Below are 17,672 nucleotides of genomic sequence, written 5' to 3'. Positions count from 1 at the left end.
ATAGTATCTCTACTGAGCATGTAGTCAGCATGTGCTTAAACATTTCTGAGTGTAGGAGACTGATTATAGACTAAGAAAACCTGCTTGTTATCTCCTAAGAACTTTTTTACTGTCTAATTGCCATCTTTGAAAAATGGGATGGGGTTCCTAAGAAAAAAATCCAGTTTCAACATTTACCTAACTGCCCTCCTCAACTACAAAACATCTAAAAATGCTCAATAAACATATAACATTTAATGCAGAATTGAGCTTATAAGAAAGTAAGGAAAATCCCCAGGGCAAAAAAGAAGTCAAAGAAGAAAATTTAAGTAGCAATAAAGAAGTGAGAAGACTCTGCAGGGGCCAAGGGGTAAAACATGAAGCCTTACTCGGGTCTACATAAAGAAAGAAGTTAGAATTCAGAATCCCTGATGAAGCGAGAATTTTTAGTGAAATATTGATTCAAACATTTTTACCCTCTGGCACGGGAAGACAAATGCAAAACTTATCTCTCTTGGACTAGACTCCTAATTGGGGACTGGGGAAATGGTGGTTGTGGAATTGTTTTCTCTACCCTCATGCAGTTGGAAATTTAATATACAGGGTAGTGCAAAACTAAGTTTACAGTTGTACTTGAAACACAGAGTTTATTCTTATATTATTATTTATTGTATTTTCCTTACGAACAACTATAAACCTACTTTTGTCCCACCTTGTATTGAAATGACTCAGGAACAGCCAAGCTAAGTCAGTAAGTAGTTTTAGACTGGCCTCAATCCACTAATAATTGTTGAAGCTCTGGAGAAGCACATTCTCAACCCAAGCCATTGCAGATTCTCATAGTTAAAGCCTATTATAAATGAGACTTGAGGCCCAGTGAATGAAGTTTGTGCACGGTAGGGTCCCTAGGCCTGGCCGGCAATCAGGGCTGATTGGGGTCTTCTGGCTGCCAGCTGGGGCCTTCCTTTATTCCATGCTGTCCCCTGCATTCCGTGCCGCCCCCGGGTGGTCAGCGCTCATCATAGGGAGCAGTTGAACTCGTGGTTGGTAGAACTCCTGAGGGGACAATTTGCATATTAGCCTTTTATTATATAGGATAGGATTATACTCCAGACTTATAACATTTAGGGCTATACTCCCTCCCTCTAGATAATGGGAATATTAGGGTGTTTAAATTTATGAAAATCCTAAGAAGAGGACAAGACACTATCAAAACATAAAGAGAATTGGGGATAGGGAGGGGCGAACAGAACTTAGAGAAATTTTTAAATTGAAGTAAATAACTTACTCATTAGACACAGCTGAATTGGAATGTAAACTTGAATAAATTACCTAGAATGCAGCACAGAAAAAATAAAAGAGATGGAAATATGAAAAAGGTCAAGAGATGTGAAGGATAAAATTAGAAGGTTTAACATAAGTCTGAAAAGAATTCCAGAAGAAGATAAAGAAATTGAGGCAGGACAATAGTCAAATAGAGAATGGCTGAATTTTTCCCAGAATTGGTGAAAGAAATGAGTCCTCAGATTCAGAAGCCCAGTAATCCTTAGCACTATAAATAAAAATGAATCCACATCAGGACACAAAATTGTAAAGCTACAGAACATGAAAAGCAAAGAGAATGTTAAAAGCAACTCAAAATAAAATATCAATTATTATTATTATTATTATTATTATTATTTTAATCCTCACCCAAGGGTATTTTTCCATTGATTTTTAGAGAGTGGAAGAGAGAGGGAAAGACAGAGAGAAACATCAGTGTGAGAGAAACACATTGATTCGTTGCCTCCTGCATGCACCCCAGGGAGGAGCCTGCAACTGAGGTATGTGCCCTTGACCGGAATCAAACCTGGGACCCTTCAGTCCACAGGCCAACACTCTATCCACTGAGCCAAACCAGCTAGGGCAAAGACTAATTGTTTATGAAGGAAAGACTATGAGACCCACAACTAATTTTTTTTAATATGTTTTTATTAATTTCAGAGAGAGGAAGGGAGAAGGAGAGAGAGAGAGGAACATCAATGATGAGAGAGAATCATCGATTGGCTGCCCCCCCCGGATGTCCCCTACCAGGGATCGAGCCCGAAACCCCTGGCATATGCCCCAACCGGGAATCGAACTGTGACCTCCTGGTTCATAGGTCGATGCTCAACCACTGAACCACACTGGCTGGGCCTGCAACTAATTTCTTAACAGAAACATTGGAAGCCAGAAAACATTGGAATAATATTTCAAAGTGATGAGAAAATTATTGACAGCCTCGAATTTTAAACCTAGCTACACTATCAACAGTAGTGTGAAATAAAGGCCTTTTCCAAGAGACTAAGAGAATTTACCATTAACAGACCCTTGCTAATTGAACTGCTCAAGATGTACTTCAGGAAGAAGAAAATTGAACCTAAGATGGAAGAAATAAGAGCTAAGAAGGAATGGTGAGCTAAATAATTGGTAACCTGGGGTAAATATTTCTAAATAAATATTGACTTATTTAGTATAAAGATAACCATATATTATCTTTAGACTTTAAGTCAAATATGTCTGTTGGCATTTTAAACATAATCACTAAAATAATAGAAATAGATTATATAACTTCATAGGAAGAAAGCATGATGAAAACAAAATTCAGGAAAAATAGGAGAACAGCATAGAAAAAGAAGGGTAAAAAGCAGTGGTATCACAAAATGATAAACCAAAATATACTAGTAATTAACAGTAAAGGCAAATGGATTCTGAACTTTGATAAAAATAAATCAGATTTAGCTATGTGTTTTTATAGAAAACATATAAATTATAAGGACTCAGTTCATAGCCAAAATGATAGAAAAAAAGATAATCCAAATGAATATTAACCAAGAAAAGGAAGAACTATTTTTACCAGATAAAACAGACTTTAAGATAAAAAGCTTTATGGAGGATAAATAGGGCTACTGTATGATATAAAAGGAAAAGTTCAGCCCTGACCAGTTGCTCAGTGGTTAGAGCATCAGCACACAGACTGAAGGGTCATGGGTTAGATTCAGAATAAAAGGCATGTACCCCCATTGCGAGTTCAGTCCCCAGCCCTGGTCAAGGTGTATGCAGGAGACAATCAATTGATGTTCCTCTCTCACATCAATGTTTCTCTCCCTCCTCCTACCTCCCTTCCACTCTTTCTAAAAATCAGTGGGGGAAAAATATCCTCCCTCCTTGGGTGAGGATTTTTTTAAAAAAGGAGCCCTAGCAGATTTGGCTCAGTGGATAGAGTGTCCCCCTTCAGACTGAAGGGCCTCAGGTTCAATTCCTGTCAAAGGCACATACCTTGGTTGCAAGCTCCATCCCCAGGGTATATGCAGGAGACAACCAATCAATGTCTCTCTCACATCGATGTTTCTCTCTCTGTCTCTCCCTCTCCCTTCCACTCTTGCTAAAAATCAATGGAAAAATATTCTCGGGTGAGTATTAACAAAAAAAAAATTTTTTTAATAAAAATAAAGTAAAAGGAAAAGTTTACTAGAAAGATAATTAAACTATTATTTTCTTAATAACCTATCCTTAAAATATGTGAGGCAAAAATGGACAGAATTACATGGAGATAGCAAATCTTAGAAATTTTAACAAACTTCTATTAGTAATTGATGTGTTGAGCTTATAAAAAACTAGTAAGGATAAAGTTTGAATAACATAATTAAAATAATTTGATATAATGGGTATACAGTTGGCCTTGAACAACGTGGGATTAGAGACGTCAACCACCCAAGCAAAAATCTGCGTATAACTTTTGACTCCCCAAAAACTTAACTGCTAGTAGTCTACTATTGTCTGGAAGCCTTACTGATAATATAAACAGTCGATTAACACACATTTTGTATTTATATGTATCATGTGCTGTATTCTTAAGTAAGCTATAGAAAAGAAAATGTTATTGAGAAAATACATTTGCAGTACTTACACATTTATGGAAAAAAATCCACATGTAAGTGTACCTGCACAGTTCAAAACCATGTTCAAGGGTCAACTGTAAATAGAAATCAAGGATTCTTAATCTTGTCAAGCATAAATGGAACATTTGTATAAATTGGTCATGTATTATTCCAAAAGCAAGTTTTAGTAAATGCCAAATATTGTTCTCTAACCTGTAGTGCAATTAGTCAAGTCAGTGGTCAAAAACAAAACAAAACAAAAACCTAACTAAAATATCCCATATTTTTAGAAATTAAAAAAATACATTCTAAATACACAATGATTTTTTAAAAATTAATCATGATGGACATTAGAAAATATTTGGAATAATGAGAAGCACATATCAGAATTTGTAAGGTATAGCCAATACAGTACTGGGAAGAAAATTAAACCTTCAGATACTTATATTAGAGCAGAACATCAACTGAAAAGTAACAAGCTAACTGTATGGCTTAAGAAAATGAACAGCAGAGTAATAATTTAGGAGGAAAGAAATAAGTAAAGTATGCATTTTAAAAAAAGAACAGAGCAACAAAGCTAAAAGATGTTTCTTTGAAAAGACAAGTAAAATGATGAACCTGATAAGACAAGAAAAAAAAAGAGGCACAGGCAATGTAAAGAATGAAAATAAAGTGTACACTTTTAAAAGGATGTATTTTATAGTATGTGAATTGTCTCAGTTTTTAAAAAGAATGGAAAAATGGGTATCCCATGAATAACTATGCTAATAAATTATAAAGCATTGGCAGGTTAACAATTTTCTTGAAACTATAATTTAAACGAAACAGACTTAATAAGATATAGAAAACTTGAAAAATCTATTAACTACTTAGGAAATTGAAATAATTAAAAATCTGTCTCCCTATGAACCAATTAGTGTAACCCACAGGCCCTATTGATTTTACAGGTGAGTTTTACTAAATGTTTAAAGAACAGTTAGACATATTTTTCCAGAGCATAGAAAAGAGGGAAATATGCTTTCCAACCCATTTTGAAGCTATTTTTTCTTAATCAAAATTAAAGGACAGGAAGAGAAGATAATTATAGGCTATTATCACTTATGAACATAGATGCTAAATTCTAAAAAGTCTAAGGGTATCAGAAATTAGAAAGATAAGGAGCAAGAGGAGTTCTCAAACATCTAGTTGGAGTATGAATCTGTATAACCACTTTTGAGAGCACTTTACCAAGATCTAGTAAAATTGAAAATGCTTATATTTCAAAACCTAACAATTCTAATTATATAGTGTAAAGATAAGCTCATATGTCCACAAGAATACATGACATTACCAAATTCTCAGAATGAAAAGTTAGGGTGGGTGGGGTGTGGGGACCTAATATTTATCAACAGGAGAATGAATGTATAAAATAGAGCACTATTATGGCAGTCAAGATGGATAAAACTCAAAAAATAAGTGAAAATGTAAACCGAAGAGTACATATAGTATGGTTCCACTTGCATGAAGATTAAAAGCATACAAGAATGCAATACAATTTTCCTACGTATGTAGAAAATAAAACATGCATGGAACTGTTAACCCCAATTATAAGATAAGAGGGAGAGAATGGAATGAGATTGGGAAGAAATAGGGGCTTCTCGGGTGTGTATATGCATACATATATACATATACATATATACATAAATATATACACTAGCGGCCCAAGTGCACAGATTCGTGCACCAGTGGGGTCCCTTGGCCTGGCCTATGCCCTCTTGCAATCTGGGACCACACGGGGGGGGGGGGTGGGGGGTGTAGTAGTGCACAAAGTGGCACGCGACCGGGAAAGCGGCTGCTCCTGCTCATCTTGGCCCTTTTGTGCCTGCCGCAGCTGCATCTTGGTAGTGCTGCTGTGGAGGCAGGAGAGACTCATGCCGCCGCAGCTGCACTCACCAGCGCACCAGCGTCTGGCGTCAGTCAGCTGAGCGGCGCTCCCCACTGTGGGAGCGTGGGAGGGTACTGAACACCAGGGGTTGTTGAGCATCTGCCCCCTGGTGGTCAGTGCACGTCATAGTGACAGGTCGTTTGGTCATCAGTCACAGGCTTTTATATATAGAGAATACACACACATATGTATGTATGTGTGTGTGTATGTATGTATGTATGTATGTATGTATGTATATCTGAAGAAGATAGGTCAAAATGCTTAGATATATACAAGGTAGATGATGGTACAGAAATTTGTCATACTTTTTCATATTTTTGAAATATTTTATTCAAAAACAACAACATTATGCCAATTTCAATACTCTATTCTAGACCTTTTTTTTTCTCTCTAGGATTAATAAGAATGACCAACCCGGCCACTGTTATGATACCCCAGGGTGGAAACATGTCATCTTCCATGATGGCACCAGGTCCCAATTCAGAACTGCAGCCCAGGACTCCTCGCCCTGCTTCACAGTCAGGTATTGACCTCCAGTCTTTTAGGATCAAAGAGGCTAGTACTCCCTGCACAGATCATTACAAAATTCAGCTGTCTCTGATGGAGTTCCCAATCGCCCAACTTAAATGCCACCTTCTTTACAAAATGTGCCCTAATTTCTTCAAGCTAAAAGTCATCATTTCCTTCTTAGAATTTCTCATTGTTCTCTTATAAGTTTTACCCCAACATTCCTAAAAAAAAATGCATTTATTGGCCTACGTAGTCCTGCAAGATACTCCATGACAGAGAATTCTAAACATGGAAGTAAATTTGCTAAGTGCATCCTTCTCCCAGAGATACAAAATTAACATTTGGAGGCACTGGAAGTCTTTGGAGGCACTGAAGTTGTTAGGTCCAATGTTTCCCAAACCTAATTGACTATGTTTTGTTTTATTTTCTTATGACATTAATGAACACAGTTCCCAAAATATGCTCTGAAAATACCACTCCACATTTTATGTTTGTCTCTATGTCCACTTTTGAATCATAAGCTCTTTTAGATAAGATTTATCTTTCTATCATCTTGGTACATTGCTTTTCATATAGAAGATGCTCACAAACATTTCATTGAGTGGTACCAGCAGATTTTACTCTATATTTACGGAACTGCCAAGACCTAGGTTTCAGTAAGTTAATTTTTGCTTTGTTGACCATTTTTAAACAGATGCAATGGATCCACTCCTCTCTGGGCTCCATATACAGCAGCAAAGTCATCCCTCAGGATCTTTAGCGCCCCCACATCACCCATTGCAGCCTGTCTCTGTGAACAGACAAATGAACCCAGCTAATTTTCCCCAGCTGCAGCAGCAGCAGCATCAACAGCAGCAGCATCAACAACAGCAGCATCAACAACAACAGTTGCAGGCAAGACCCCCACAGCAACATCAGCAGCAACAGCCACAGGGAATTCGACCCCAGTTTACTGCCCCAACTCAGGTGCCTGTTCCTCCAGGCTGGAACCAGCTGCCTTCTGGAGCCCTTCAGCCTCCTCCAGCCCAGGGTTCTCTGGGCACAATGACTGCAAACCAAGGGTGGAAGAAGGCTCCCTTGCCTGGTCCAATGCAACAGCAACTTCAGGCAAGACCATCCTTAGCCACGGTACAGACACCTTCCCATCCTCCCCCTCCATATCCCTTTGGCAGCCAGCAAGCCTCACAAGCCCATACAAACTTTCCTCAGATGAGCAATCCAGGCCAGTTCACAGCTCCTCAGATGAAGAGCATGCAGGGAGGGCACTCCAGGGTTCCAACCCCCCTGCAGCAGCCCCACCTCACCAACAAGTCTCCTGCCTCCTCACCCTCCTCCTTCCAGCAGGGATCCCCTGCATCCTCCCCAACGGTTAACCAAACTCAGCAGCAGATGGGACCAAGGCCACCTCAAAATAACCCAATTCCCCAGGGATTTCAACAGCCTGTCAGCTCTCCGGGTCGGAATCCTATGGTTCAACAGGGAAACGTGCCACCTAACTTCATGGTGATGCAGCAGCAACCACCAAATCAGGGGCCACAGAGTTTACATCCAGGCCTAGGAGGTGAGGAACACTGAAGCTATTTGTGTTGGTAAATTTATTGAAGATAGATCTTAGTAGAACTTCAATTTTGAGATAATAGAGGGAGTGAAATAAGGATGTAATAATTTGATTTTGTGGATATAGTGGTGTCATTTGATATAAATTAGTTAATACATTATACATTATCTTACTGGTTACATTTAAGCTAGCCCTCTGGATAAAAATACAGGTAAAATTCAATATAGATATGCTCATTTTGTTTTCAAATTATTTCTGCTTTATCTTGTACTAGTAAAATGTCCAGAAGAAACATGCATTTTATTAACAACTTATACTGCTCGGCTGTAGAAAAAATTAAGATTATGTAATACAGCAAAAAATAAAAAGAGAAGTAAGGGTCTTATTGGGGGAAAGGCCCTTCTAGTTTTCAATTTTGATAATCCTAAGTTAGTAAAATAGCATGGTATTTGTAAAATTTAATTAAAGGGGAGTAAGTTCAGAAATCATTGACTTTTATAGTTTTATAATGTCAATGCCTGCTCCTTAGAGAGGGAATTCCACCAGTTATACCTAAAGGAGATTTATTTATTTATTTTGTAAGGTGCCTCTTGTATGAAGAAAAAGCAATGGAGCTTAATGTGTGAGAGGTAAAACGATTACAGTAAAACTTATCCATCTCCATGTTTATTATTTATTCTTATTAATCATTGATCTAGTGCACATGAATGTGCTTGGAGCTTTTCAGTAAGGTATAGAGAGTATCAGTAATGCTGTCATCTGATAAACATACCCCCACCAAAAGACACCCATTGCCTACCCAGAAAAAAACCCTTGCATCTTTAGTGCAACATAGCAAAGGCATGTTCCCATGGTTTCTGGTGAAATTAAGTTGCTCATCAATCTTTTCACTCTTGTAATTAATTTTATGGACATGCAGGCTCTAATATTTGAATCCTAAGAAGTTTTTAGAAAATGCAAGAATGTTTCAGCTCCAAACTTCACTGTTCTGGGCATCTAGCCCTGGATCAGTGGAAGCTGGGTAGTCCCTCCTGCAAATGTGATTTCTTATTTAATTACAATGGAAGCATGCAAATGGGGACTTGTCACTGCTAAAGAAAGGACAAATGCATATTTGTCTACAAAGCGTTTTTCAGGACATTGAAAATTTGGCCCTTAAAAAAAAATAAATGGACTAATAAAAAAATTTAAGTGAGCTTTAGGTCTTGATGCTTTCATAGAGCAGATGATGTGCTCACCTAGGTGATCTGGCCACATCAAGGCCTACGTTATAAACAATGAGTGTGTTCGGAGATTCTCCTTATTACAGATTTTCTGAAATTAAACCTTCCTCTAAAAGGAAGTAATACTTTAGTGATATTCCATTAGAGCATGGTTTTTGGTACCATAGCTGTCAGAATTGCAGCAAACCTTATGAGGGGAAGGCATAATGATAAATTTTACATAGCCTCACTTTGAAGCTCCTATGAATTGCTTCTAATCTTTTGTCTTTTTCAAAGAGACAAGCACAATATTGGGGGGAAGTTTTCTACAAAGGATATTGTCATCTATTTCCCTCAATGGAGAAAAAAACCACCTATCTGTATTTAATATTGGGACCTAGCTTTTGTTTCATAGTATTTATTATCAATTTGTTTGAATATGAGAGAACTTATTTCATTGGTACCTGTATTAAAGTATGTAAAGTTTTGAAGTCCACTCTATTACAGAGAAAAGTAAAGAGCTCTAAACCTTGCTGTGATGTGGCCTCAGATCACATTTAGGGAGCAGATTGCCATCTTTTCCTTGGCATGTTCTAAGTGTAAATTTTTTAGTATTTCTTTTTCATTTTGACAATGCTCATGTAAGAGATTGTGTTGATTTTTTTAACCATCTTTCCCAACCTTATTATTAAAGATCTTACCAGTGTGACAGAGAGCTAAGCCAGTGGAGACTTCATGCAGCTCATCCTTCCTTATTCATTCCACATCTAAGAAAGAGTATAAATTTGCTAGGTAACTGCCTTACTCATTGTTTTCTATTAAGGAATGCCTAAACGCCTCCCACCTGGCTTCTCAGCAGGACAGGCCAATCCGAACTTTATGCAAGGTCAGGTGCCTTCGACCACAACAACCACCCCTGGGAATTCAGGAGCCCCTCAGCTGCAAGCAAATCAAAATGTCCAGCATGCAGGTTTGTTTTCTATGATTTATTCAGCAAGCATTTAATAGTAAGAGTATTGTGTAGTAGATACTGTGATGAGCAACAAGGATAAACGTAAGTCCTGGTCTTTCACCTTAATTTCAAATCCATAAATATGAATTATTCTTTCAAGGCAATAACTGATCTGTTGAAAGTAGGTACAATGTCTCAAAAACGTGGAAACATCTAAGGAAAGGAGACAAATAACAGGTTTTGGCAATTAAAAAAATTTTTTTCCTTAAAAGAACCAAATAATAAATATAAGGTGTCCCCAAAAAATATACACACACTTTAAATAATTATAAAGGCAGCATTTATTAAAATACATTTCATTTTCAAAATTGAACTATCAGCTATTAAAGTGTGTATATATTTCTTGGGGACATCCTGTATTTTTTGGCTTTGCAACTACTTAACTATGCTGTTATGCAAAAGTAGCCAGAGACAATATGTAAATGAATGAATTTGGCTGTGTTCCAAACACTTTCAGATTTGGCCCATGGACCATAGTTTGCCGACTCCTGAGTTAGTAAAAAGGTAAAAGGATTGCTGTGGCAGAGGAAACTATAGGTACAAAGGCATGGAGGCACATGACATTTTGGACAGCTACAACTTTAAAAATATATAGTACATGTTAGCTATGTTTATGCTGAATGTCTGTATTCTGATTTACACTGTGGTGTTTGAAGACTGAATTTTAATCAGTACTGGTTTAATGCCAGCAGTGTATTGTATATAAGAAGAAATTTCGGAGGAGAAATTTGTAAAATAGTATTGTATAAGTCCAGACTTCATGTTTCTAATTGTTTAGGTACCATTTGACTAATCCTCTTCGTTTCTCATTCAGGCAGTTAGGACTGAGGTAGTGCAAATATTTTCTCAACTCTCATCCCCACTTACAGTTAATTTAGTTATGTGGTTCCAGTTTTAATTGTAAATCATTAAGGAATGAGAAAAAGTACTAACTTAACGAAAAATAATTCAAACTACCTCTTGAAGAGTGAGGGTAGGGAAACTGCTTGTCTTTCCCTATCTGCTAGTGCAAAACTGCATTCTTGAGCTATGTGAATTCATGTTTTCTATAGGAAGTGTTAAAATTGATAAAGTCATTTATAATTCCACCCAAGCACAGGTATATATTTTTTATATGGTGCCTTCCACATGCTCATATTGTTTTGATTTCCCCATTATCCCATCTAATATATCTCTATTCTTGCCTATCATTTTCTGTACTCTTACCCTGCTTTATTTCTACCTTGTTAGCTTTTACTTCTTCCTGTAAAAATACTTGTCTGTTTGTTATTGTGTCTTGTCAACTAGACTTCAAAGTATCCGGGATTTGATCAGTCTTATTTATTGATATTGCCTCAGCACCAAAAATGCCTTGTACATATTAGGTACTCAATGTATAATTGTTGACTGAATGATAGCTATGGGAAAATCCCAAAGACCCAAAATAAGTAAACACTGCAACAAGCCAGGCAGTGTTCTTTGTCTAAATTATAAATCACTGAGAAGAATAGAACATGTCCCATGTGGTCCACCAGAAACTGCCAAGAGCAGAGTCACTGAAGTTTTAACATCCTTGTTAACTATCCTCTATCTACAGCTTCTGGGTCATCTGTCATTTGACTCCTACCAGGGACTCATGTTTCAGATCAGGATTAAATAACTTTTACCACACTGGGTGGAGGAGACTTGTCCTTAGGAAGTATTAGGTGTTCTTTTCTTTAAAGTACAGCATCCATATATCACACATATAGAGTCATTAATAGTTTTTCAAGAAGCACTTTTAGCCCTAGCTAGTTTGGCGCAGTGGATAGAGTGTCGGCCTTGCAGACTGAAGGGTCTCAGGTTCAATTCCAGTAAAGGGCACATGCCCAGGTTGCAGTCTCGATCCCCAGTGGGGGGCATGCAGGAGACAGCAATCAATGGTTCTCTTTCATCATTGATGTTTCTCTCCCTCTCCCTTCTTCTCTGAAATCAATATATATACTAATAAAAGGGTAATATGCTAATTAGACTGGAAGACCTTCCAGGAGACCTTCTGGACGTTCTTCTGGACAAAGCCATGGTGGCGGGGCCGAGGTAGAAGCGGTTAGAGGCCAAGAGGGGAAGGCAGTTGTGGGTGATCAGGCCAGGATGGGATGGCAGTTGTGGGTGATCAGGCCAGTGGGGGGGCCGTTGGGGGTGATCAGGCCGGCAGGGGGGCAGTTTGAAGTGAGCAGCCCAGCAGGAGGGCAGTTGGGGGTGAGCACACTGGCACGGGGGGCAGTTGGGGGTGATCAGGCTGGCGGGGAGGGCATTTGGGGGCGAGCAGGCCGGCGGCAGGGGGCAGTTGGGGCCAGCAAGCCGGCAGGCAGAGTGGTTAGGGGCAATCAGGCAGGCAGGCAAGTGAGCGGTTAGAAGCCAGCAGTCCTGGATTGTGAGAGGGATGTCCGACTGCCGGTTTAGGCCTGATCCCTGTAAACTGGCAGTAGGACATCCTTCGAGGGGTCCCAGATTGGAGAGGGTGCAGGCTGGGCTGAGGGACACCCCCACCTCCGTGCATCAATTTCGTGCACCGGGCCACTAGTATATATATATAAAAGAAGCACTTTTAAATGTCTTCTCGGTCGTAGTTGAGGTTTTCCTAAGAGGATGCATCACATTCTTTGTTTCCTTGACTCATCTAAATCAGAGTTTTTTCACTAACCAGCAATGCTTTTCATTAATTTTCATCATCTTGAGGTAGCTACATGTCATTTTTTAATCTACTCACTATCAATATTTATTAAATTAATGAAAGGCTAAAACCAGACTGCAGCCCATAACAAATTCACACATGTTCTCTTAAGGCCCAATCCCCACCCTAAACTGAGATGTTACTAGACCCTGCAAGTAAGGGCAGGTATCACAGCGAGGATGCCATGCTCTCCCCAGAGAGTCCCAGGAAATAGTTCTAATTGAATTTGGCTATCGCTTTAATTAGCCCCATTCCATGATCTCCCCAACATGCCCTCTAGATCCCACCTTGACATCCTTAGCTGTAGGCAGAGATCCAATCAGGCCTGGAGGGTGGACTCCAGCCATTGGTATAGGAAAAATCCCTTTGGCCAGAAACATTCAGTGGGTATGGGGTCCAAGTCATTTTTAAATAATGAGATGTTGCCTTGCTCTTCATTTAATCTGAAAGAAAGTAAGCTTTGTTGATCTTTGAAATGTTATCTTTAAGTTATCAAATAAGAGTAATGAAATTAATTCTTCTCTATTGTATGGTTATTGAGAATGTAATAATTATCCCACAGTCAAATCTCCATACTTTAGAAAATCCAATGACATTATGTCAAGCACAGCACATTTGTTTATGTTGGTCAATGGATATATGGGTGATGAGTGTTTTTCTAATTGAGGTCATTTGAGTATCTTAATACCAGTAAGATAATAGCATTTCTGAAACTGTGCTTTTTTTTTTTTTTTTAAGGTGGTCAAGGAGCTGGTCCTCCTCAAAACCAGATGCAGGTGTCCCACGGGCCACCAAACATGATGCAGCCCAGCCTCATGGGAATTCATGGCAACATGAACAACCAGCAGACTGGTAGTTCTGGGGTTCCTCAGGTGAACCTGGGCAACATACAAGGCCAGCCCCAGCAGGGCCCACCATCTCAGCTGATGAGCATGCACCAGCAGATCGTGCCCTCCCAGGGCCAGATGGTCCAGCAACAAGGAAGCTTGAACCCTCAGAACCCTATGATCCTTTCAAGGACCCCGCTTATGCCGCAGGGCCAGATGATGGTGAACCCTCAGAGCCAAAATCTTGGGCCCTCGCCCCAAAGGATGACCCCACCCAAGCAGATGCTTCCCCAGCAGGGCCCACAAATGATGGCGCCACATAACCAGATGATGGGGACTCAGGGGCAAGTTTTGCTCCAGCAGAACCCAATGATAGAGCAGATCATGACCAATCAGATGCAGGGGAATAAGCAACAGTTTAACACTCAGAACCAATCCAATGTCATGCCGGGACCAGCACAGATAATGAGGGGACCAACTCCAAACATGCAAGGAAACATGGTGCAGTTTACGGGACAGATGTCAGGACAGATGCTGCCCCAGCAAGGGCCTGTGAACAACAGTCCTTCTCAGGTTATGGGAATTCAGGGCCAGGTCTTACGGCCACCGGGGCCCAGCTCACACATGGCCCAGCAGCATGGTGATCCTGCTACTACAGCAAATAATGACGTCAGCTTGTCTCAAATGATGCCTGATGTTAGCATGCAACAAACCAACATGGTCCCCCCCCATGTGCAGGCCATGCAGGGAAACAGTGCCTCGGGAAACCACTTCTCAGGCCATGGGATGCCTTTCAATGCACCTTACAGTGGAGCACCCAATGGAAATCAGATGTCCTGTGGTCAGAATCCAGGCTTCCCGGTCAATAAGGATGTCACACTAACAAGTCCGTTGTTGGTCAACTTATTGCAGAGTGACATCTCTGCGGGCCATTTTGGGGTAAACAATAAACAAAACAATACCAATGCAAATAAACCGAAGAAGAAGAAACCCCCTCGGAAGAAGAAAAATAGTCAGCAAGATCTAAAGTAGGTTATGATAAGTTTGTGTGTTTTTTAAACAAAATATATTTATTTTAAAATATTTACATATTCATGTCATGTTCAAGTTGTAATGAGTGTTTTTTGCACATAGGTATACAGAATGATACATGAGTTAATTATGCCCCCTACTGACTGAATAAGTATTTTGAAAACAAAATAACATTACAGAGAATAGAGAATGTGGTCCACATAAATGCACCACATAAAAACCACATGTCTTTTAAATATAAATGGATGTCATAAAAAGGACCTTTCAGATCTTAAATATATTTAAGATAGAGTTTATTAGAGAAAGGAGGACTTGAGAAGAAAGTATAATTTTGGAATTGACTGCTTGGAATCACATTACACAATTTTAGGAAGCATTATTTACATTATATTATATACCAGCGGTGCTCAACCAGGGAATTTTGCCAAGGACACTTGGCAATGTGTGGATCTGTTTTTCGTCATTACTACGTGGGGTGGGGTCAGGGGAGGAAGTCAGTGCTACTGGGATCTAGTGGGTAGAGGCCAGGGATGCAATTAAACATCCTAAAATGCACAGGCCAGTCCTCATGATAAAGACTTATCTGGTCCAAAATGTTAATAGTGTTGAGGTTAAGAAATTTGCTCTACATGAAGATTCCCTCTTAAGTTGTATAACAAGCCAACAAAGACAAATGGAGTATTATGACTTGCTTAAACTTTGTTGAATGGGTCAAAGACATTACATCTCTTATATCAAAGAACACAATTTTAACCCTTTTTATTTGGGCTACAAAATTGTACTCTAGATAGCTTCATATGTCCACCATTTAGCTCTATTCTAGGGATGATACAATCTGTACATAAGCTTTTAATCTGTTAATGATATATTTTTTAAAATATATTTTATTGATTTTTTACAGAGAGGAAGGGAGAGGGATAGAGAGCTAGAAACATCGATGAGAGAGAAACATCGACCAGCTGCCTCCTGCACACCACCTACCGGGATGTGCCCGTAACCAATGTACATGCCCTTGACCGGAATCGAACCTGGGACCCTTCAGTCCGCAGGCCGACGCTCTATCCACTGAGCCAAACCGGTTTGGGCAATGATATATTTTTTAAATATTGTTGAGTGTATTACAGATGTCCCCCTTTTTCCCCCATTGCCCCCCTCCACCTGGTTCCCGCCCCGCCCCAGGTTGTCTGTGTCTATAGGTAAGATCTTTAATCTCTTCCCATCCCCTCTGCCTCCTTCCCTCTGAGATTCATCAGTCTGTTCCATGTTTCCATGCCTCTGATTCTATTTAATTCACCAGTTTGTCTTGTTCATTAGATTTCTTGTTTATTTTTAGATACAATTGTTGATAGATACATATTTATTGTTCATATTTTTATATACATTTTTTTCTACTTCCTCTTCTTAAAAAATACCTTTCAACATTTCATGTAATACTGGTTTGGTGGTGGTGAACTACTTTAGTCTGTGAATCTCTTTACCTGACCTTCAATTCTAAATGATAGCTTTGCTGGGTAGAGTAATCTTGGTTATAGATCCTTGCTCTTTATCACTTTGAATATTTCTTGCCACTCCCTTCTGGTCTACAAAGTTTCTGTTGTGAAATCAGCTGACAGTCGTATGGGAGCTTTCTTGTAGGTAACTAACTGCCTTTCTCTTGCTGCTTTTAAGATTCTCTCTTTGTCTTTAACCCTTGGCATTTTAATTATGATGTGTCTTGGTGTGGGCCTTTTTGGGTTTCTCTTGTTTGGTACTCTCTGTGCTTCCTGTACTTGTAAGTCTATTTCTTTCAACCAGGTAGGGGAAGTTTTCTGTCATCATTTCTTCACATAAGTTTTCAATATCTTGCTCTCTCTCTTCTCTCTACCCCCATAATGCACCCCCATAATGCAAATGTTGGTATGCTTGAAGTTGTCCCAAAGACTCCTTATATCATCTTCATATTTTTGGATTCTTTTTTCTTTTTGCTTATTCATATTCCAAATCATTGATTTGATTCTCGGAATCCTCTACTGTTGCATCCCTGTAAATTATGCTTAATTTCTGACTGGTCCTTTTTCATGTCTTTGACATTCTCACTAAGATCCTTGAAAGTCTCACTAAGTCCCTTGAAGCTCTCATGAAAATCCCTGAGTAACCTTATAATCATGGTTTTGAACTCTGTATCCAGTGGTTTGCTTGCTTCCATTTCTTTCATTTGTGAAATGTTTCTTTGTCTCTGCATTTTGGCTACTTCCATATGTTTGTTTCTATGTATTAGGTAGAGCTGTTATTTCTTCTGGAATTAGTAGAGTGGCCTTATGTAGTAGGTGTCCTGTAGGGCCCAGTGGCTCAGCCTCCTCAGTCACCTGAGCTGGGCACTTTAGGTGCCCCTGTGTGGGCTGTGTGCACAGTCTTGTAAGTTGAGCCTTGATTCCTGTTGGCATCACTGGGAGGAATTGACCTCCAGGTCAATTAGCTGTGAGGACCAGTTGCGACTACAATGGGAGAGCTGCTGGGTAGGAGAAACCCCTATGGAGCAGGACTTGCTTTGGTGCTCTCTGAGTGAGTGTGTCACTTGTGGATTGTAGCGTTGTAATCTGGTATGGTCCGATGGATGCACTGGCTCTAGGGCCTCCAGGGAGGGACAGTCAGCCACTGCCTGGGGGCACCTGGCAGGAGCTACAAAGCAATCTGAAGATGGCTGCTATTTGTATTAGGCTTGGAAATGCCCAGGCAAGACCCAGCTGTGAAGCAAGGCAGGCTGGTACTAGTACCAGGTCTTAGGCCTTTTATTAACTGGTTTGGAGCATGCTGACACCAGCTGCAGCTTGTTTGAGTGATTTTACAAAGCCTGAAGCCTGAGACAGGCCATTCATATGGAAAAGCTGCTGCAAACAACTCTGGTGGGGCTGCAAATTGGATGGAGTGGGGTTTCAGGGAATCACCAGGGCAGAGCAAAGTGTGAGCCAGGCTGATGGAGACTCAGATATGACTGCCATTCAGCCCTGTGACAGGGGAGGTCCCAGCACAGGAACAATGACCCTTGCAAGCACTCCTG

General features: G+C 39.7%; 1 protein-coding gene across 7 annotated transcripts in view; it reads left to right on the top strand.

Moving 5' to 3' along the window:
* The window catches only part of NCOA6 (nuclear receptor coactivator 6), a 100,177-nt gene that overhangs the window by 55,110 nt on the left and 27,395 nt on the right, over window positions 1-17,672 (top strand). For 4 of the 7 annotated variants that reach the window (XM_079783613.1, XM_079783611.1, XM_079783612.1 and 1 more), the window contains 4 exons: window positions 6,197-6,325; window positions 7,007-7,873; window positions 9,896-10,042; window positions 13,515-14,631. In XM_079783613.1, the coding sequence (XP_079639739.1) occupies window positions 6,197-6,325; window positions 7,007-7,873; window positions 9,896-10,042; window positions 13,515-14,631 (2,260 nt within the window). Of the gene's footprint in view, window positions 1-2,324; window positions 2,412-6,196; window positions 6,326-7,006; window positions 7,874-9,895; window positions 10,043-13,514; window positions 14,632-17,672 lie in introns of those variants that run through there. The other 3 variants (XM_079783617.1, XM_079783615.1, XM_079783614.1) reach the window with 3 other exon arrangements.

This window comes from Cnephaeus nilssonii, assembly GCF_951640355.1.
Source record: "Cnephaeus nilssonii genome assembly, chromosome: 11".
In the NCBI taxonomy this organism is placed as follows: Eukaryota; Metazoa; Chordata; class Mammalia; order Chiroptera; family Vespertilionidae; genus Cnephaeus; species Cnephaeus nilssonii.
Note: the sequence above shows the minus strand (reverse complement) of the source record. Positions and strands in the feature narration are given on the sequence as shown.